This window comes from Bos javanicus, chromosome 17, assembly GCF_032452875.1.
Source record: "Bos javanicus breed banteng chromosome 17, ARS-OSU_banteng_1.0, whole genome shotgun sequence".
Lineage (NCBI taxonomy): Eukaryota > Metazoa > Chordata > Mammalia > Artiodactyla > Bovidae > Bos > Bos javanicus.
This window is the reverse complement of record NC_083884.1, coordinates 55081510-55104025: the sequence shown is the minus strand read 5'-3', so window position 1 is coordinate 55104025 and position 22516 is coordinate 55081510. Positions and strand designations below refer to the sequence as shown.

The 22516-nt window shown below is 48.0% G+C and overlaps 1 protein-coding gene across 3 annotated transcripts in view; it reads left to right on the top strand.

Annotated features, from left to right (window-relative positions):
* The window catches only part of HVCN1 (hydrogen voltage gated channel 1), a 33010-nt gene that overhangs the window by 8468 nt on the left and 2026 nt on the right, over window positions 1–22516 (top strand). For all 3 annotated transcript variants that reach the window (XM_061384783.1, XM_061384782.1, XM_061384784.1), the window contains 4 exons: window positions 11739–12023; window positions 16319–16423; window positions 19976–20207; window positions 22212–22324. In XM_061384783.1, the coding sequence (XP_061240767.1) occupies window positions 11739–12023; window positions 16319–16423; window positions 19976–20207; window positions 22212–22324 (735 nt within the window). The remainder of the gene's footprint in view (window positions 1–11738; window positions 12024–16318; window positions 16424–19975; window positions 20208–22211; window positions 22325–22516) is intronic.

Here is a 22516-nt window from a genome sequence, read left to right as displayed (position 1 = left end):
CTCCTTCCAAGGACTGAGCCACAGAGGGGCAAGAAAGAGGAGCGCCCTGAACTCTTGTTTATCTCGTCTTTTCCGCAGCTGAAGCATCACTAAGATGTTGGGGGATGGGGTGGCCCAGATGATTCAGTCATACTGGTGACAGGTCCTAATTTCTAGCTGGGTAACTATATATTTTTACTTCTATGCTTTCATTTCTTTCTATGCTTTCAAAACACAAATAGCAGCCTGACTTATGCTTCCCAGTTAACATGGCCAAATCACAGACTTGGGGCAGGACTGCCAGCTTTCCAACAGCTATCCTCTCCCTCCTCCAGGGAAACAGACAAAACATGTCCTACTATAGCCATGTGTTTCAGACTCAACCCATTGGTGGTTCCTGAAATCCATTAATGGGCTTCAATCAGCCTCCTAAGAAATAGAACAAAGTGGAGAACTTAAGTCTCTCACATAGTAACTTTAATGTTGGTTATAGAATGTATATATGTTAGCATGTCCTAAGTGGCAGGGTATAAAATGTGTTTCTTATTGAGTAACACCAGGCTGAACTCCTGACTCAGTGTTGGCCTTCTTCACAAGCTGAGTCCAGAGCAGTGTTCATAGAGGTCGTGGAGGAGGGAGGGGATTCTGGGCCAGGCAGCCTGGCTTGGAATCTGAGCTCTGCATCTCACTGGCTGTGTAACCTGGGGCAAGTTGCTTGGCCTCTCTGTTCTCAGTCTCCGCACCTGTAAATGAAGAGGATTCCGTCTCCGCCTCATAGAGTTGTTGCTGTGTGTTGCCACGGGCTTCTGCACAGAGCTCAGAAAATGGCAGGTGCTTTGGCGATAGTTCCAATCTCTGCAGTTTGCACTACCTTAAATATTAACTCCCACATTGCCTCCGCAGCCTCATGATTGTCTTGCCAGGTCAACAGACTCTTCCATCAAGGCAGGAGTGATTCTGACCCACAGGGGATGGAGAGGAAAGTTGGAGAATGCATCTCTGGGGGCACCTGGGCTGCTGGTCAGGCTTCTCAGTCTGCAAGCAGCACCCACCCCCCACAATCTAGTCAGCCGTCGTGGTGGTTATTTTCATGAACCTCAAACTTCCTCCCCACCCTAGAGAAGGAAAAGCTGCTACGCTTATTTAAAGACTTCCCTGATTTTAAAAATAGGCATTCCTCAGAACACAAATCCCTGGGGACTAGGGGGTGGGGAGGTGGTGGTAAGAGAACGTGAGCTGCTGGGGTGCAGGAGTCCCCCAGGAGGAGAGATTTGCTCGAGGGATTCGTTCCACCCTCCAGGTATGTTTAGTGGGAACCTGCAGTCTTCCAGGCATGAGGGCTGTGGAGAATGTAGCATGAGCAGGAGCCCACCCAACCAGCTCCCTAATGAGGAGCTGGGGGAGGAAGCGACTCCATTATACAAATGGGTGCATCCGTCTCTATTGTGGGAGGTGTGGGCCATGCATGAGTGCAGCAGGGGAGGTACATGGTCAGCTTCCTGGAGCTGGGGTGCTTGAGAGAGGCCTCCTGCAGGACGCAAAGAAAAATGATAAGATGGCATTCCTGACAGAAAATCACACGTGCAAAGGGCCTGTGGTTGAAGGAACCTGTTGAGTATGGAGGGCTAATGGAGACCATGTGGCCAGACCAGAGACTGGTAACAGGTGAGATCAGATAAGCAGCCAGAGGTCATAGCCTGTGCAATGGCTGTATGTCTCTGGAAGGCACTTTGGTCTTTTTTTTTTTTTTTTTGCTCCTTACCATGCCACATAACTTGTGGGATCTTAGTTCCCTGACCAGGGATCGAACCCTGGGCCCTTAGCAGGGAAAGCAGAGAGTCCTGACCATTGGAGTATCAGGGAATTCCCTGTGTCTTTAAGATCAGTGGGAATCCCAAGGAGAGTTTGAAATGAGGGAGTATATTTGGGCCCCAAGATCACTCTAGGTTCACTGATTCACTGGGAGGGCTCATAGGACTCAGCACACAGTTCCACTCATGGCTAAGATTTTTACAAAGGAAAAGGAAAAAGGTATATGAGGTGAAGTCCAGGGGAGATTGGACACAAGCTTTCAGATTCCTCTCCCGTCAGAGTCACATCAGTTTAGTCGCTCAGTCATGTCCGACTGACTCTCTATAGGACTTGCTTAATTCCTCCAGCAGGAAGTTGTGACAACACATGTGAAATGTTATCTGCTGGGAGAGCTTGTTAAGAGACTCAGCACTCGAGGTTTTTATTTAAGAGATGGTCACATGGGTGCCTTCCAAACTCCGGAAGTTCCGGACTACCCTGAGGAAAGCAGGTATTCAACATAAACCGCAATGTCTTTTACAAAAACAGTGCAGGCACAGCGAGCTGTTCTCACCAGATGAGAACCCTCCTGAAATACAAGTTTCCAGATTCCAGCCAGGGGCTAGGCAGACTTTTCTAAGGCCACAGCCCCAGGCCTTTTCTGCACAGGGAGTGACTTGATTGTGTTTCAAGGAGTGCTCTCAGGCTGTTGACAAGAGTGTAAAAGCGATGGGGAGAACAGTGAGGGGATGTACATCTTCCAAGTAAAATGTGCAGGCTGGGACAGGGAGGTGCCCCAGCAGGGAGGCTGAGGCAGAAGATGAGAGAAGTAGGTGGTGGATTCAAGGGTTGCTGCTGCTGCTGCTGCTAAGTCGCTTCAGTTGTGTCCAACTCTGTGCGACCCCATAGACGGAAGCCCACCAGGCTCTCCTGTCTTTAGGATTCTCCAGGCAAGAACACTGGAGTGGGTTGCCATTTCCTTCTCCAATGCATGAAAGTGAAAAGTGAAAGTGAAGTTGCTCAGTTGTGTCTGAATCTTAGCGACCCCATGGACTGCAGCCTACCAGGCTCCTCCGCCCATGGGATTTTCGAGGCAAGAGTACTGGAGTGGGGTGCCATTGCCTTCTCCAGGATTCAAGGGTTATTTAGATGCTAAAATGCACAGGGCTTAGTGATTAGGTCAGCTTTGTGGGAGAGGAGGGAAGGCAGGGATCGGGACAATGTCTCTGACCCTGCCTGGGTGGGTGTTAAGACCCCTGGACCCAGAAGGTAAGAGATGCAAGTCCATCGGCTGTCCACTGGTGGTGGTGATTGCCATGCGGCAAGTCCTCATTTTCCCCTACTGAGGGAGGAATGATTGCATCTCGGAACCTTGATTCCACTTCTTTCAATATTATCATTCTTGTTGCTTTAAAATCAGCTCTTCTGGCATGTTTTCCTCTCATTGACAGAGCGTCTCAGAAAGAACAAAGCTAGTAGAATTGAGTTCATATGTCAACTTTACTACTTATGTTTGTTTTCAAAAACTGTACACAAACAAGTTCTCAGTATAAGAAATTAAAACAAGAAACAGGTAGATATTAGGTTGACCCACATAATTGTCCGTTTCTACCAATTTTGATCTGCAAAAATGGTAATTTTTAAAAAAGTCTTGTTTCAGTAGTTTTCTTGAATTATATCTTAAGCCATTCTGTTCCATCGTTTTGGTTCTCTTATTTAGGGATTCCAGTTATGTATATATTGGATTTGTGTGTGTGTGTGTGTGTACATATATTTTTTAAAAATTCTTCCTCCCTTCTCCCTTCACCCAAATACTTCATTCTCTGTAGGTTAGATCTGACTCCAAAAATGGCTATTTCTTATTGTTAAATCTAACAGGGAAAAAAAAAAGTTTCTATTCACCTTCCAATCCAGTACCAACCCCTTTTGCTTCACAGAAGTAACGATTTGGTTTGGGTTGTTGATTTTGTTTTTAACAAACATGAAATTATACACTGTGGTCTGGTTAGGGTTAGAGTTAGTACTATGCCGATTTTCACTTGACCATAGTGGAGAGAGACATTTCTGTGTCAGTCCCTGCAGCCACACTGATGTAGGGCATTCTTAACAGCGGAGTGGTGTTCCATAGTGTGGGTCTCCCACAGCGTATTTAACCGTGGACCTTAAGGTTGTAACAGGACAGCAGTGAGTACATGTGTGAGTGTCTTTGTGCTTGTGCATGAGTCCCTTGTGTCAGGTCAAACAATACAGACATTTAAAGTTTTGTAGAAACTAGTTTAAGGCTGATCCTTCCTTTGCTCCCACACCTGGCACATTAGGGAGACTCAAATATCCTTTGAAAAGATGAAAGAAACTGCCTCATCGCCCTCCTAAGAAGGACGTACCCATTTCCATGCCCACCAGGTGGTGCAGAGACATGCCTTCCTTCCTCCACCTCTGTCACCCTGCTACACCAGGCGACTCTGGGCAGTAGATCTCTCCTCCCTGAACCTCAGTTTCCCCTTCTTTAGAATGGAGAGACTGCCTCTCCCTGCCCAGCCAATTTCTCAGGATTATTGTTAGCATCCAGTGAGAGCAAGAAGAGGTGGAGGTGGCTGATATGCTGCAAACAAAAAGAAATAAATTTCTTCCAAGTGGTTTTGTTGACCTCCAAAGGAGCCTGCTTCATCCCAGGAGTGTGGGACCGGTGTGTGGCCCATGAATATAAAGGGGAAGAGAGAGCGCTTGATCTGTGGCACCCTTGAGCTGACTCAAGCACACCCGCTCTGTCTTAGCTTCCTGGGGTTGCCATAACAAATGACCACAAACCAGATGGCTTAAAACAACACATTTATTCTCTCAGTCGTCAAGGTCAGAGTTCTAAAATCAGGGGGTTGGCCAGCTCAGTTCCTCTGGAGGCTCAGAGGGGGTGAGTGAGTGAGTGAAGTAGCTCAGTTGTGTCCGACTCTTTGCGATCCCATGCACTAGTCTACCAAGCTTCTCTGTCCATGGGATTTTCCAGGCAAGAGTACTGGAGTGGGTTGCCATTTCCTTCTCCAGGGGATCTTCCTGACCCAGGGATTGAACCCAGGTCTCCTGCATTGCAGGCAGACGCTTTACCCTCTGAGCCACCAGGGAAAGGCCCTACAGAGAGAGGGTCGGCTCCATTTCTCCTAGCTTCTGGTGTGTGCGTGCTAAGTTGCTTCAGTTGTGTCCGACTCTGCAACCCTATGGACCGTAGCCCTTCAGCCGCCTCTGTCCATGGGATTCTCCAGGCAAGAATACTGGAGTGGGTTGCCGTGCCCTCCTCCAGGGGATCTTCCTGACCCAGGGATTGAACCCGAGTCTCTTAGTCTCCTGCATTGGCAGGTGGGCTCTTTACCACTAGCGCCACCTGGGAAGCCTAGCTTCTGGTGGTTTCTGGCATTCCTTGGTTTGTAGATGCATCACTCCAGTCTCTGCCTCCATCCTCCCATGGCCTTCTCCTCTGAGTGTCCCCTCCTTTTCTTTTCTTTTAATATTTATTTGGCTGTGCCGAGTCTTAGTTGCAGCATGTCAGCTCTTTAGCTGCAGCATATGGGGTCCAGTTCGCCAACCAGGGATCAGACGTGGGCCCGCTACACTGGGAGTGCAGAGTCTTAGCCACTGGACCACCAAGGAAACCCCCCTCTTCTTATAAGGACACCGGTCACTGGATTTAAGGTCCGTCCTAACTCCAGCATGGTTTTATGTCAAGATTTTTTTTTCTTTTTTTTTTACTGCACCGTGTTCTTTGTGGGATCTTAGTTCCCTGACCAGGGATTGAAGCCCAGGCACTTGGCCATGAGAGCCGGGAGTCCTAACCACTGGGACCTCCAGGGAATTCCCAGCAAGATCTTGACATCTGCCAAGGCTTGTATTCCAAGCAAGGTGACATTCTGAGGTTTCAGGTAGACATGGATTTGGGACAGCCACGTTTCAACCCACTGCACCCTCCTAGCTGGCAGATCTCTGGTCACAGCCTGCCTGGCCTTTTCTCAGCCATGTCTTGTAACATGGGGGCCTCCAGGTCATACAGCCCAGCCCAAGGGCAGGTCGTGGCTCTGCCGTTTTCTGAGTGTGTGACTTTGGACATACCACCTTTTTCACCCAGACCCAAAATGATGACTTTGACCTCAGAGAGTTGTTAGGAATTAAAATGAAATAGTGCATTTAAGGAACTTACCAGCGTGCCGTTATAACAAATTATAAACAATCAGCAATAATAGATGTTGCTGCTATTGTGTCTTGTTTGAGGGTGGGAGTGTTGATTAATGGGGCTTCCCAGGTGGCGTTATTGGTAAAAAAACTCATTTGCCAGTGCAGGAGACATAAGAGACATGGGTTGGATTCCTGGATCAGGAGCATCCCCTGGAGGTGGTCATGGCAACCCACTCCAGTATTCTTGCCTGGAGAATCCCATGGACAGAGGAAGCTGGCAGGCTACAGTCCATAGGGTCACAAAGAGTCAGACGACAGCTGAAATGACTTAGCATGCATGCACACACGTGTTTATTAATAAGCAAATTAAGTCCCCAAAAGTAGGCTCTGAGAGGGAATGGGGAAATGGGGACTTAGCAGACATTCGGCCCTGGGAATCAGCAGTCAGATGAATTTCTTAAAAAGTACCTATTTCAGTGATTGCTGGATGACCATGAAATAGGGACTTTCCCCCTCCTACAGATGACAGCTTCAGAGTCTGAAAAACAGACATTCACAAGAAAACTTTCTTCTGCATCAATTGTAGATCTGTTTGTTTGTTTGTTTGTTTGTTTGCTTTTCCCCCTCTCTCCCAGGTAGTAATTTTTCTGGTATAATACCTGTCATGTCTAAAGGAGAAGTAGGCAATTACCTTTGATGGGTAGCTCCTGCGGTTTTGTTGTTAAATCGTTTATTAAATACTGAGCCCCTCCCTGTGACTGAGGGAGGAACAACATCTGCCCTCCCGGGGTTCACAGACTAGTGCTGGAGTCAGACAACCTTGAGATGTCAGTGTTCGTTAGTGGCTTGATGGGCAAGTAGAGGAAGGACCCTCACCCAACATGTGGCAGTTAAGGAAGTCCTCCCAAGGGAGGTAAAATTGATTCTGTAAAACCTGAAGAAGAACTGGGGTGAGGCAGATGGTGGGTATTCCAGGTGGGGGGGGGGGCGCGGCTCGTGTGACATTCTGGAAGCAAGAGAGAGTGGTTTATTCCAGAACCACAGTGTGTTTAGTGTAACTGGAGTGTGGTGGAGGCTGGGGAAGGAACCAAGAGAGCTTTGACCTTGTCCTGAAGGCAGCAGTTGGCAGGGGGTGAGGGTGGAGGGACTGAAAGCAATGGGAAGGAGGGGAGGGAGATAGGCAAGGGCAGGGACGCAGCCAGCCCAGCACCGGAGCAAGGTGACCTGGCCACCACTGGGTGGAGAAAGGGTCAGAGGTAAGAGGCCAAGTCAGGAGGTTGGTGCAAGTGTCCCAAAAAGAGGTTGAGAGTGGTAGGAGGGAGACGAAGAGAAGGTGCAGGAGGAATGGTGTTCAGGAGGTTAGATTGACAGGCCTGATGGAGAGAGAGAAGCCAAGAGTGATCTTTCGTTCTGGACTTGAGCGGCAGGGCGGATGTGACTCTGTGACCTAGGCCAGTGTGGAAGCAGAAGCAGATTTGGGAGGGAAGAAAAAAAATTAGTTCAGTTTGGATCACAGCAGACTAATGACCTGACAGGAAATCAGACGGCAGACTGGAGACTGATTGGCACCTGAGCAGCCTTGAGAACACAGATGTGCAGAGACCACCAAAGAGGGGAGTCGCCCTGTGCCAGGGCAAGCTCAGGGTCAGGGACTTGAGAACTTGCGGTGGCGTGGGGGCAGGGACACGGTACAGGAAGAGCAGCCAGAGATGGGAGGAAAATCAAGAGGAGGCAAGACTGTTAAACAGAAAGTCCACACTGTGAGAGGAGACAGCCTAGTCCAGGTGGGAACCACAGCTGTGGGCTTTGATACTGAAAAGTGACCCCAGAGAGAGCGGGGCCAGAATACACTGGGACGGCAAGGGTTAATGCAGGAGCAGTGGGGACAGTTCAGGGCCAGGGACTCCACTGGTCTAGATTCTCCAGATTGCACATGATAGAAGCAACTAAATCTAGCTTCAGCCAGAAAAGGAATCTTTCAGCCCATGTGACTAAACACATGGGGCTGCAGAGGCAGACAGTTTGGGCCCAGTAACCAGTGAACCGAGATATCCACAGGTGATGAAGAAGTCGGAGGAGTGGAGGTGGAGAGTGTTTGTTATTGAGGACTAATAATACCAGCGGGTGCTTACAGAGGGTCTGCTCCTGGCCAGGACTAAGGCTGGTGGTCCCCACAACTCGCTGAGTCAGTCCTTCCACCTGTCTGGGCAAGGTTGGGGGTGGGCGGGTGCCGAGAGCTGAGAGTCCAGGGTGGGTGGTGAAGTTGCCGAGGCTCACAATGTTTTCATGATCTTTGTCTTTTCTGGAACTTTGCTGTTTCTGGCATGACGGATTTTTGACTTAAAACTAGAGTTGTTTTCTGCTCTGCTGGGTGCCATATTTTCATTCCAAATTACTGAAAGTTGCTTCTTTACTGGATGCAAAGTTTCAAAAAAAGTTTTCTGTATAAAATATGAATGTGGTTTTTGTAGCACACCCTGAGGTTCCCACCATGCTGAGAATTAGTGCAAGAGGTTTCTATCTGCCAGATGAAGTGTTTTGGTGGAGGGCATCATGGCCACTAACCACCCAGAAAGATTCAGGTTGGCTGTGGGCCTGGTCCTTGGGCAACCTTGAGAACCCAGCAATTGGAGGCCCCAGGGCCCTCCACCAAGAGGCACTTGATGGGCTTCTGCTCTAGGTCACGTGGTATTCTGGGGACTCAGAATCTTGGACCTGTATGTTTGTATTTTTCCATTAAATTTGGAGATTTTTTCCAGGTGTTATTTCTCCAAATATTTTCCCTCTCTTCTCTTTTTGGTACTCCAGGTACATGTATATTAGGAACTTAATGTCCCTGAAGCTCTGTTCTTTTTTTTTAGCCCTAGCTTTTTTTCTCTTCTTGCTTCCACTGGATAGTTTCATTTTTTTATCTTTAAGTTCCCTGATCTTTTCTTCTGCAGCATCTAATCAGCTGTTAAGCCCATCCAGTGATTTTTCATTTATGTGTTTTTCAATTCTAGAGTATCCATTTGGATTTTTTATAGTTTCCATTTTTCTTTTGAGATTCTCCATTTGTTCCCTCATTAAGTTCATGTTTTCCTTGAAATCCTTGAACATATTTATAATTAACTATTTTCAAACCTTTATTGGCCAATTTCATCATCTCCATCCCTTTTGAACTAATAAGCTGATGTTTTATTGGTTTATGACCACATTTTCCTGCTTATTTATCTGTCTGGTAATTTTTTATTATATGTTGGACATTATGAATGTTATGTTGTTGAGCGTATTTTGCTGTCTTCTTCAACAGAGTACTGAGTTTTGTTCCAAGAGGCAGTTAATTTACTTAGAGAGAAGCATGATCTTTTTAAAAGCCTTATTTTTAAGCTTGGTTGGGACAGGTCTAAGGTAGCCCTGACTGGAGGGCTAGATTAGGTCTATATATAAGGCGTGACTTTTCTAGAATTTCTACTAAACACTCAAGAGTATTCAACAAGATCTCTCTGCTCTCGTTGTTTGGAACTCACAGATCTCCCAACCCAGACCTGTGTAACTCTCTGGTACTTGTTCAGCTCACAGTTCCCTGAGAGTTTCTTTATGCTTTGTTTTTTCCTGAAAGTTATATTTTGCCCTGTTTCATGGAGTCTTGCTCTGCACATGTGAAGTTTAGGACTCGGCCTAAGTCCAATATTTGGAGTGTTTTCTCTCTGCACTGCTTCCTTTTCTCTGGTACCTTGCCATGCAAATTCCTGAGGAAGTAAAGTTCAATAATCCTGAACTATAATCTTTGTCTCCACAGTCCAAAACGTACCTCCAGGCAGAAGGCTAGAGTGATTGTGGGGCTCATCTTACTTGTTTCTCTTCTTTCAAGGATCACAGTAAATGTCATACGTTTTACCCAGTTGTAGAGTTATATTTTATCTAGTCTTATGGCAGGTACTCCAACTGGTATAGTTACTCTTACGGCAGTTGCTCTAACTGGTATGGTTGTTTATACCAGTTACTGTGTCATTGGTCAGAAGCAGAAATCTCTTTCTTTCGTATGTTTATGCTCACATTTTCACACATTCCAAAAATAATACCTGGTAGTATTTGGTAGCCATTGAGGTAGCAGGAAACTCAGAAAGTGGGATTTGAGAAGCCAGTGAAGGATGTTTTTGAAGAAAGGGAGTGATCTTTCTGTGTTCAGTACTGCTGAGGGGGTACACATGGATGTCATCAGTGATACACAGAGATGTGGTTCATTCATTTTAACTGCTGTATAAAATTCCATCACGTGAATAGAGAAAATTCACTTCTCTATCTCCTACCATTTAGGTGAACATTTGCAGTGCACGTTCTTGAACATGTCACTGATTTGAGTACATGTGGGCGAGTTTCTCTTTGAAACCTATCTAGGGGTGGGATTACGAGATCATTAACTAGTATAATTTCAATTTGACAAAACAGTACCAGATTGCTTGGAAAAATAGTGGTGCCAGTGTCGTTCCTACCTTCAGGGTTCAAGAGACCCCCACTGCCTCACACATTCACTGCTTGCTATTGTAGATTTTAAAATTCTTGCCAATCTGAGGAATGAAAAGGTGTGTGATTGTTACTTCAATTCACCTTTTCCTAAATATTAGTAAAGTTGAGTGTCTGGGCTATCTGGGTTTCCTCTCATGTGACCTGACTGGTAATATCCATTAACTAGTTTTCCATGGAGTTGTCTTTTGTGGGTAAGATTTCTTTCTATATTCTGGATACTAAAATCTTTGTCTATTAAATGCATTGCAAATATTTACTCCCAGTCTGTGACGTGTCTTACTTTGTACAGGTGTGTATGTGTGAGAGACAAACATTTTTAGGTTTGATGAATCAGGTCTATTGATTTATTTTGTGGTTTTTGTCTTATTTAAGCAGTCCTTCACAGTACTGAGGTCGTAAAGATACTTGTCTGTATTTTGCTTTTAGACTTTTAAATGCATTTATCTAGATTAATACAAATGAAATTTGTTCTCTGTGTGGCGTGAGGTAGGATTTTTCCCTCCCTTGTTGGAAAAGCCAAATGTCCTAACCTCACCAGTGTTTTCTCACTGATCTGGACTGCCGTTGCCATCACATCCAGGTTCTCACAGTGAGCTGGGTCTGTTTGGGGCTCTCTTTTCCTGTTATTCTGATCATATTGCCTTTTCTCTTAGCCATACCTGGAAGTTTTCATTATTGAACTTTAGAAAAAGTCTGATGTCTGGGAGGGTAAGTTGGGTAAAGGAGTGGGAAGCTTATTTGCTTTTTCACTTTGAAGTCATCGGTCTTTTAAACAACTGTCTATAATTATTTAAAACAGCACTGGCTGAACTCAGGAAAAATCCACTTGCTGCCCAGACCTTTCTAGGACCGATCAGTGGCGAGGGTGGCTTCGCTTTTGTGTGAAACTCTGGGCACTTTTACTTCTGCCTTTGCCCTCTCCCTGGCCTGCCAACTCTCACCTCTGGGTTTTTAGGTTGTGATGTCTCTGCACCTTGCTATTGGGTCTTCCGGTATTTACATGTGGGCCTGCGGTGGGTGTTTTGCGACTGGGAGGCAGTACCTCTTCTGTTGGTTACTGCCAACCAGACCACAGTGGCAGGCCCGACGGAGTCTGGGGTTTCCTGTTGCCTCACTGGCGCTGAGACCCTGGATTCCAAAAATAAATGCACGAAAAACCACTGTGACCTCACGGTCTGCGCTCGCAGGGTTCTCAAGCCGGACCGTCTTCACCCCGGGGCCCGGCCTAGCGGGGGCTCTGCTCTCCCGGAGACTGACAGACAGGCTGCCTGAGCGCTCGCTCTCTGTACCCCTTTCTTCAGGCAGTCACCCGCAGGGCCAGGGTGGCTCCCGCCGAGAGGATGAGCAAGTTCTTGAAACACTTCACCGTCGTCGGGGACGACTACCACGCCTGGAACATCAACTACAAGAAGTGGGAAAATGAGGAGGAGGAGGAGGAAGAAGAGCAGCCACCGCCCACTGAGGCCTCAGCCTCGGCCGAGGAGGGCAGAGCCACTGACCCCACCCCGGCCCCGGCCCCTGTGCCCAGGCCCCGCCTAGACTTCAGGACCACTTTGAGGAAGCTCTTCAGCGCCCACAGGTTTCAGGTAGGTGGGCAGAGGCCCAAAATGCCTTGGGTGGGGCAGAGCCATCAGCCCAGAGTCACAAGGTCAGGTGGGAGGGGGCCCATCTCTGTCACCAGTTCCTTCACTCCGCAGATACCTACCCAGCATGGATCGTGTGCAGGGCAGGTCCCCTGTTGTCAGGGGCAGAGTAAGTCCTAATTCAAAAGTCAATTATCACCTGATGAATCCATTAAACAAAATGTGCTCCGTCCCTACTCCGCTGCAGAAAGGAATGGAGCACTGATGCGTGCTGTAGTGTGGATGCCCCTTGACAACACGATCCTAAATGGAAGAAGCCAGACACAGAAGGCCACATGTCTCGCAATTCCATTCATGTGAAATGTCTCGAATGCATACATCCACAGAGACAACAGAGTAGAGGGAATGGAAGGGGGAATGACCGCTCAATGGATGTAGTTTCCGGTTGAGGTAACGAAAATGTTCTAGAACTAGATACCAGTGATGGTTGAACAACCTTGTGAATGTACTTAAGGCCTGTGAACTTTATGCCAACTGTAAAGGAGTGAAAATGTTAAGTTTTGCAATGTTAAATGTTAAGTTATGCAAAATTTACCCCCTACACACACAAAGGAAATGAAAGGATAAATTGAGGGGTGGGGGGAGTCTCTTCTTTTCTGAAGTGATGCTGAAAATATCTGCCTGGCATAACCAACCCGCCACCAATCTCTAGGTATGGTTATGGGGAGACCCTGAGAGGGAGACGCAGGCTTCAGAGAGTAGCAGAAGGAATAGGACTTCCTACAGGGCTCAGTGTCAGTCCCAACGTGAGTGGAGTCTGGCCAGCCCTGTCTGAACCCCATCCTGCCACCCCAGCGTGGGTGAGCAGGTATCTGGAAGCATGTTCTGAGACCCAGCACAAAGCGGGAGGCTCCTTGCCAGCCCAGTCTGTCAATTCCCAGAATGGAACTCTTTGGGGGCCCCTGCTGCAGGTTACCCCCCTTCAACCATGATAACCCAGCTCCTCCCTGGAGCTGATGTCCCTTCTGAAAGTAGAGTAGAGCAGCCCTTGCCTCTCCCATCACTGACTTTGTTCCAGAGTAAAAGAGAAGGAATTATTTTGGTCTTTTTTTTTTCCTACTCTCGTGTGACTTACAGAAACAAAGCAGGCAACCCAGCACTCCTGGCAGCTCAGCACTTTCCTCTGTAGATCTGACAGAAGAGGAAATGTGGTATTATGTTGTTGGGGTTGAAATCCCAAACCCTCAATTTCAAGAGCAGAAGGAAGGAGCCAGCTTCCTCCCAGCTGCAAGGGGAGGTCCCCCCTCTCCTGACTGGGCCCCCCAGGCCACGTGGCTCTGGGGAAAAGCATAGGAGAGGTGTTTATTCATTCACTCAACAGTCACTTCTTAGCTTCTGCTATGCACCAGGATCACGGCAGTGAGCGTGGTAGACACATCCCTGCCCTCACTTGCAGAGGATGGGTGCTCTGTAGAGAGGTGGGCATTCCAGAAATCAGACAGATGCTGGATACAAGTGGAGAGAAGCCTTCTGCAGGGAAGCAGAGCAGGGTGGCTCTGAGAGATCCTCAGGGTGGGGGAGACCCGATTGAGGATGTGAGGCAGAGCAGATGATACTTCACCTGACACCACGAGGCTGGGCAGGAGTGAGGTCTGTGGATGGAAAGGGAGGAGCTTCCCAGGCAGAGGGGCCCTGTTTGCAAAGGGCCTGAGGGAGGAAAGAGGCTTCAGCTTTGCAGGAATTGAGAAGGGTCCATCGGGCTTGTATGTATCCAGTAGTGGGAACGGAGGCCCTGGAAGTCCACCCACTGGCAGTGGGCAGCCATCAGAGTCCAAGTGTGCGGTGGGGAGGCAGTGACATGAGCAGTTTGGAGAGGGGCCCAAGTGGAAGCAGAGAGGCTACCTTGGGGTAGGGAGTAAGGATTCAAGGGTTTGATCTGTGCAGATAGAATCCACATAAAAGAGATTCTGGAATGCCCTCTCTCTCCACCTGTTCCCATGGTTTGAGGTGACCAAGGTGACATGATATATAGTTGACTGTTGTCACTTCTCACAGGATGGCACAACCAACCGAAGGAGAGAACTTGGGGTGAGTCAGGCCTCCGTGGTAGCCACAGGCAGGCAGGGGAGCATGGCCAGGAAGGCTGGGAGGAGCCTCACTTTTATCACCTGCTGACCGTGGCCAGGCCGTCTGCTGAGCACACCTCACACTTTATCTCACTCGATGCTGCCATTGTCAGTCAGGGTGGAAAAAGCAGCGAAGTCCCATCTCCCCCGGAAGGATGCTGAAGCTTGTTAGAGTTAACGCCAAGGCACGGCAGAGCTGAGAGCTGTGCCCAAGGTCCAGGCTAACGGGAGCCGGCTCAGGACTGGCCGCCCCACAGCCCGCTACACCCTGCACCCCTGGGTGCTGCTGCTAGGGGTGGCTGACTTCCAGTGAGGATTTGCAATTAACCCAGTTCCCTGAATTCTCAGCGTTTTCCCTTGTGACGTGGCTCCCCTCAGAACTCGTCCTGCCTTGTAAACTGGTGGATTTGGAGCCTTAGGGGTCCGTTCATAGAGGCCGGGGTTGGGACCCAGGCACTGGGGTTTCGTGACCTTGGCTCTGTCTCTCGATCACTTTTTAAAACTGAGGTGAAATTAATTAATTAAATCATTTTATGATCAAATGAATCATTGTAAAGTGGATAATTCAGTGGCATTTATCTAGTACATTCACGATGTTGTGCAGCCATCACCACTGTCTAGTTCCAGAACACTTCCATCACCCGCAAAGAGACCCAGTACCCATTAAACGTAACCCCCAGACCCCGACAAACCTTAATCTACTTTTCGCCTCTACCGGACATGTCATGTAAATGAAATCCTACAACGTATGTGATCTTTTGTGTTCAGCTTCTCTCACTTAGCATAATGTTTTCTGGGTCCATCCACACTGTAGCGTATGTCAGTGCTCCATTCCTTTTTACAGCTGAATATCCAGTGTGTTTTTAATATCTCCATCCCTTGCTTCTAGACTAAATGAGCTCTTACATCCCTTTAGCTCCAACATGAAACCAAGGAGGGAGGGAGCGAGGAAAGAAGGAAAGATGCCATCTGAGGCTTGAGTCTTCATTAAGCTACTGAATTCGGATTTGTGTGAATATTTCATTACAGAGCACTTTGCCATACAATTTTCAATAATAAACCACGTTATCAAATACTTTAGTGACATAATTGTTACAGGTTGAAATGGTCACAAAGTTTAATAGTCCATTCTTTATAGGCCTGAACTGGTTCAATTGCGACCTGAAACTGCAGAAACTGCCAAAATAACGGCAGACTAATTCTCAGAGGTCAAGGTCTGTCTGCCTGACAGTGTAAGAGGCAAGGCCCCCGGGGAAGTAAGTTGACAGTCCAGTATGTTCAAGGGAAGAAAGAGGTCACGCAAGGGTCAAGGGAAAAAAGAGGAACCCCCCCTTGGGGTTCCTCCTGTTGCTGCCATTTCCATCACTCCCACCTCATCCCTGTGGTCACCCCAGATGCCATCACCTCCACCCCACCTTCACTGTCCGATTCACCATCATCACTGCCTCCGTCGCCATGACCACCCCCACCGCCATCGGTGAGACCACCCACTCACTTCACCCTGGTCTCCCCCCCAGCTCCCCGCTCCAGCAGGTCACAAATCCCACGAGATTGTCTTTCCCTCAGCAGCTCCTCTGTTTCCCAGGACACCCAGAACTCCCTGCCCCCTCCCCCCGCAGTGAGCACATGGGGTTGGGGTGGGCACCTCAGGTCTCCAGTCTGAAGCTGTTTGATGGGCACAGTGGATGTCACCCTAACCCAGCTGCCTGGAGGAGGCGTCCCTAGAGATCCTCCTGCAACTTGGCTGTCAGAGGCTGGATGTTTTATTTATTGAGCCTCTGTTCTGGGTGTACCCTGGCAAGAGCAATTCCCAGAACTAGAAACACAAAAGCTTTAAAAAACATTACTACTTATTTTTTGCCATCTAGGCATTAGCAGTTTGGTTCAAGAGATGCTGAGAAGCAGTGAACTTCCAAGTTAAGAGAAAGACCAGTGGTGACCAAGGGTCAGTGAGCTGCACGGAGGCTTTAGGAGGACAGGCACGGCCCTGGACTGGAAGGAGGGGCTCCAGTGAGAGGAGCCGGCCCCCAGCAGGCCTCCTGAGAGGGCGCTGGAGCTGCTGTGGGCAACTGGCCTCCCATCCTTGACACCCAGGTGTTAACAGCCCTTAGAGATGGAAGGAAGGTCCCTGTTCAGGTCTCATGGTTTCTTGCTTCTTCCGTCGGTCCACAGGTTATCATCATCTGCCTGGTCGTCCTGGATGCCCTCCTGGTGCTCGCAGAGCTCGTTTTGGACCTGAAGATCATCGAGCCCGACAAGAATAACTATGCCCCCAAGGTAGTGTGTCCACAGCCCTTTAACATGGTTCACTCTTGTTACCTGCACTGAGGGTGGGCAGAGGCGGGCAGCACCCGCAGAGAATCAACCAGGGCTTCTCTGAGAGTAGTTTGATGGGGTGCTTTCAGTCAAAGAATAGAGCACATGTTTTCCTTTCTTGGTTGTAGATATGAGTTCCCTACAAGCAGGATACCTCAGGTCATTTGATGGCTTGCAGGCTTGCATCTTGAGCTGTCCAAGACACTGAGCTGGAGTCTGTCACTGATTCTCAAACCAAGAGAAGGATTCCTTCCCGTTCCCCAGAGGACGGGCTGTTTGTCCTCTTGTCAACATGCTGACGTGGTCCCTGTGCTGGAGCCACTGGGGGGACACGCCCACCATTCATTCCCTGATTCACAGTTACTGCCTGGCCCATCCCAGACAGTCATCCAGAGGGCAGTGGGTGCATTCTGTGACCCTATCACCAGTAACTGGGAGGAGGCCAGGGGCTAAAAAACATCTCCCCACACCCTTTGAAAAAAAATTCAGTGGACCGTGCATAAGTGTCTTTTCAACCAGCAAAAGGACAGGAAGAAAACATTAAACCGCCTTCCTACTCGTGGCCCCTTTGACCAAGGCAGTCGTTAATGTTCTCTTCTGTGACACTTGAGTCCTCCCATAGATGGATAATCTTTTCTCTCCCTCTACTGTTTAATAGCATCAGTAACTTACCACCTATGCTCAATGTCTTGTGCCTTTTTTCTTTACTTTTTATTATGAAAAATGGCAAACATACATTTTTCTGTATTTGCTTTCTTTATATACATACCCACAAACATGCCCATATATTTTTGACCATTTTAAAGTCAGACATCGTGACACTTCATCCCTGAGTACTTCAACAATGCCTAAGAATGAGGTTTTTCTCCTATAGAACCATAATAGCATTATTACACCTAAAAAAGTTATAATTCCATAATATCTAATAACCAGTTTTCATTCAAATTTCCTCGTTCATAGTGCTTTTTTTTGCAAACTAGATTTCTGACATTATATTTGAGCTCTTTTAAAGTTAAAGTCGCTCAGTTGTGTCCAACTTTTTGTGCCCCAAGGACAATACAGTCCATGGAATTCTCCAGGCCAGAATACTGGAGTGGGTAGCCTTTCCCTTCTCCAGGGGATCTTCCCAACCCAGGGATCAAACCCAGGTCCCCTGCATTGCAGGTGGATTCTTTACCATCTGAACCACCCTGTTCCTTTATTCTGTTTCCCGTACAACACAGGTTAGGTCAAGAGGCTTAAAAGCAAGAGTTCCTCAAGGGTGGGCTATTTTTATTTTTAAATCTCATGGCACCTTGGGCCAGGGACCCACTATTAGTCTGCTGGATCACTTGATTCAGGTTGTAAATGCTGAGCTGTTGCACTGTCCAGGGGCACTTTTCCCTTTGAGGTTGTATATAATCCACATGGTGACACTTCAACATCATACAAACTTCTTCCCCAGTTAGCATCCACTGATGATCATTGTGTGAGTCTGTGAACACACTGGCTTGCAAACCAGTGATTTCTAATCATACCTTTCCTTCTACATCGACTAGTCAGTATCCTTTTATCAGTTCAGTTCAGTTGCTCAGTGTTGTCTGACTCTGCAACCCCATGGACTGCAGCACGCCAGGCTTCCCTGTCCATCACCAACTCCCAGAGTTTACTCAAACTCTGTCCATTGAGTCAGTGATGCCATCCAACCATCTCATCCTCTGTGTCCCCTTCTCCTCCTACCTTTCCCAGCATCAGGGCCTTTTCAAATGAGTTTCAGCTTCAGCATCAGTCCTTCCAGTGAACACTCAGGACTGATCTCCTTTAGGGTGGACTGGTTGGATCTCCTTGCAGTCCAAGAGACTCTCAAGAGTCTTCTCCAACACCACAGTTCAAAAGCATCAATTCTTTGGCGCTCAGCTTTCTTTATAGTCCAACTCTCACATCCATACATGACTACTGGAAAAACCATAGCTTTGACTAGATAGACCTTTGTTGGCAAAGTAATGTCTCTGCTTTTTAATATATTGTCTATGTTGGTCATAGCTTTTCTTCCAAGGAGCAAGCGTCTTTTAATTTCATGGCCGCAGTCACCATCTGCAGTGATTTTGGAGCCCCCCAAAATAAGGTCTGCCACTGTTTCCATTGTTTCCCCATCTATTTGCCACGCAGTGATGGGATCAGATGCCATGATCTTAGTTTTCTGAGTGTTGAGCTTTAAGCCAACTTTTTCACTCTCCTCTTTCACTTTCATCAAGAGGCTCTTTAGTTCTTCGCTTTCTGCCATAAGGGTGGTGTCATCTGCATATCTGAGGTTATTGATATTTCTCCTAGCAATCTTGATTCCAGCTTGTGCTTCATCCAGCCTGGCATTTCTCATGATGTACTCTGCATATAAGTTAAATAAGCAGGGTGACAAAACACAGCCTTGACGTACTCCTTTCCCGATTTGGAACCAGTCTGTTGTTCCATGTCAGGTTCTAACTGTTGCTTCTTGACCTGAATACAGATTTCTCAGGAGGCAGGTCAGGTGGTCTTGTATTCCCACCTCTTCAAGAATTTTCCACAGTTTGTTGTGATCCACACAGTCAAAGGCTTTAGCATAGTCAATAAAGCAGATGTTTTTCTGGAACTCTCATGCTTTTTTGATGATCCAGTGGATGTTGGCAATTTGATCTCGGGTTCCTGTCTTTTCTAAATCCAGCTTGAACATCTGGAAATTCACGGTCCGTGTACTGTTGAAGCCTGGCTTGGAGAATTTGAGCATTACTTTACTAGCGTGTGAGATGAGTGCAATTCTGCAGTAGTTTGAGCATTCTTTGGCATTGCCTTTCTTAGTGTGTATCACAAAAACACAGTCATTCTTTTCAGTGTTCAGTTTCAAATGGTCCCAGATTTGGTCACTGTGAGCCTCTTTGGGCCAGGATGATGTCTCAGCTCTCTTCATACTTTCCCTGCCCCAGAATGGAAATGGTTACTTTAGTGAAGACTAGTATTTATGAATCTAGATCTGGGAACTCTCTTCATTTATCACCCACCTTGGTGATCATTTCTAGTAAATACTTATGGGTCAGCCTTGGTCTTTTGAACAACTATGAAGTACTCCACAGGGAGGTACTGTAATGCTTTTAAAAGGACCCTGGTCTAATGAACATTTCTGTTGTTCTACAAATAATGAAGAAAATCGTCTGTTCTGCAAATGGTGCTGCAGTAAATATCCTTACTGTCTTTGTGCACATGTGAACTTAGCTGTATGATAAATGCCTAGCAGTGGAGCTGCTGGGCCAAAGGGGATGGTGGATGTTTTCAGTTCTGCCATTGCCCCATTGCCCTTCAGGGAGCAGTGTCTGTGCTGTTCCCAGCTACAGTCGGAGCCCAAAACCAGTGCCTGGTGCTGGCAGGAATGCGGGATTGGTGAAGGGAATGGATTCCCTCTGGTGACTGGGCAGGTTCATTCAAAGCTGGCTCATCTGTGTGAACCAGCTCAGCCCGTGATCAGCCTGCGTCTACTCTCATGTGTCTCCTTGTCCCCTTCAGGTGTTCCACTACATGAGCCTTGCCATCCTAACCTTTTTTATGATGGAGATTTTCTTTAAAATATTTGTCTTCCGCTTGGAGTTCTTTCACCACAAGTTTGAAATCCTGGACACCATCGTGGTGGTCATTTCCTTCATCCTCGACCTCGTCCTCCTGTTCCGGGAGCATCAATTCGAGGCTCTAGGACTGCTGATCCTGCTCCGGCTGTGGCGGGTGGCCCGGATCATCAATGGTATGTCCCCTGCGCTCCTGAGCCAGGAAGCTGGGGGTGGGAGGTAGGGGGTAGGACAGTGGGTAGAGCCTGGAAGGGGCGCAGAGCCCCCGGTCCTTCTCCTGGCAGCCAAGAGAAACATGAAATGGTCTGCTTTGGTGTCCCACTGCCGCCTCTGTGGTTACAGACTGACACCAGCACACGTGCTCTGAGAGGAAGGGCCCTTCTCCTTTCGGCTCTATTTTCATGATTAAAGATGTTAATTAAAAAGGGTGATAGACCAGTCCCTGATCTGTTGCCGAAGTACTTTTGTTTCTCGCGAGGTGTTTCCTGAAGAGTGTTTTATCAAACCCCATCCCACCCTGGGAGGGGAACCATCAGGGAGGGGAGCAAGGAAGCTGAGAAACACGGTACATTAGATTCTGCCAGCTTGGAGAAAATCACAACACGAGTGAGCACGATGAAGGCTCTGAGAACCGTAGCTGTTTTCCAAGTTGACACTTTGGGAGGAAGTAACACCCATCAGCCTGCTGTAGACTCTGGCTCTGGAGAACACGCTGGGGGAAACACCGCTTTCCCGGATTTTAGGCACAGGTCCTGTTCCTCACACACTCCCTGCTGGTGTGGGGAGCCTCTGTTTCAGAGCAGCTGTTTGTATTGTGATTTTATGTGGACTCAGTGACCGGTCAGTGGTTCAGCCATCAGTGAACACCTGTCCGTGGACCTGCCGTGTCAGAATCACCCTCAGCGCTCTTAAGTGGCGAGTCTGGTGCAGAGGAGCCCAGGCGGGGTGTCTGTTCGAGAAGCACTCCCAGGTGATCGGTGTCCAGCAGGTTGGGAATCTGTGGCCTAGGGCCCAAGCTGATGGGCTATGGGTGGTTGTCAGGAGACCAAGTGAGCAACAGTGAGGCCTGCTAGAGGCGGGCCCGTCCCCTGCCAGGCGCAGTGAGTCCCAAGGCTCCTTCTGTGTTGGGTGCCACCCGGCAGGGTAAGGGCCTGTGCAGCGGCTCTGTCGGGCACGTGGGCTTTGGAACCTGCTGGTTCAGACCTAGTGATTTAGAGTAAAGCCTATTAAGAACATTTATTTGGGTTCTGTCAAAGGAAATAAGCTTTTCAGATAATGTGGAAGATGTTAATGCCAACTGATTTTTTTCGGACAGAAACATACTGTGTACAAAGGTTATGTGAGGTACCTAGACTGTGACAGACTATAAATGACTCATGAACCAGCTACTACCCAGTACTCTTCACATCACACTATTGTGAGAAGTATTCATTTTGTCTAAAAAAAAAAATGGCTGCAAGGCGTAGGAGCACTTGCTACTGCCCATTATTACACTGCTGTCAGATTTCAGCGTGACAGAACATAGGCTAAACCAGACTCGGTGGGACAGCCAGGAACACTGTGAACCAGGAATGGCTGCTTCCAGACCTAGTGGGCACCACACACATGGGTGACGGTCCAGACTCGGTCACTCACACTTGGAAGGGGGCAGAATAGCCCCACTGCAGCACAGGCTTTGAGGCCTCATCCCCACTGTGGTGTGGGCATTGGGGAGCTCTGTCCCCGCTGTGGTGTGGGCATCGGGGAGTCCTGCCCCAAACAGGGTTCAGGTTAGTGCCTGACAATTAAACTGGCCACAGCCCTGGAGGCAGAAAGTGGGGAGAGTGACAGCCCCAAGCTTGAGCATTTCCAGACTTGTACTTAGTGCCTCCTGAGCAAGTGCTGCTAAGTAGCAGAAATGTTATGAACAAGGTCCCTTAAGGAGCTTAACCCTCATCTGGTCAGTGATTATTTTTAAGGATTTCTCACACCAGGCAAGCCGCAGAAGTATGTCTCAGCTAGGTACTGAGTAGCTCAGAAATGAAAAACCTGACCCTCCTAGTTATGATGCCTTTAAGCTATGATTGTTTTACTTGTCACTGCTCTTCCCAACTGTATACATTTATAAGGAATGCAGGGTTTTTTCCCAAGTGGTTAAATCAGAAACTGGTATCATGGAGACCCTCACCATTATTTTTCAGGGATAATTATCTCAGTTAAGACACGTTCAGAACGGCAACTGTTAAGGTTAAAACAGATAAACATACAACTGGCCACCAAGATCCAGCACCTTGAATTCAGCTGCTCTGAGAAGGTAAGAAGGCGCTTGGGAAAACACCCCGTTTACAGATTGTTCCCTCCCAGCCAGGCCTCTGCTCTTGTGGGGCCGTTAGCCCAGAGCCCCACTCCCCTGGGACAGGCCTTCCTTGTCCTTCCAGATTCAGCCCAGGCACTGCTCCGCCCTGCAGCTCCGCCAGGAACCCCCTCTTCCAGTGTCTCCTCTCCG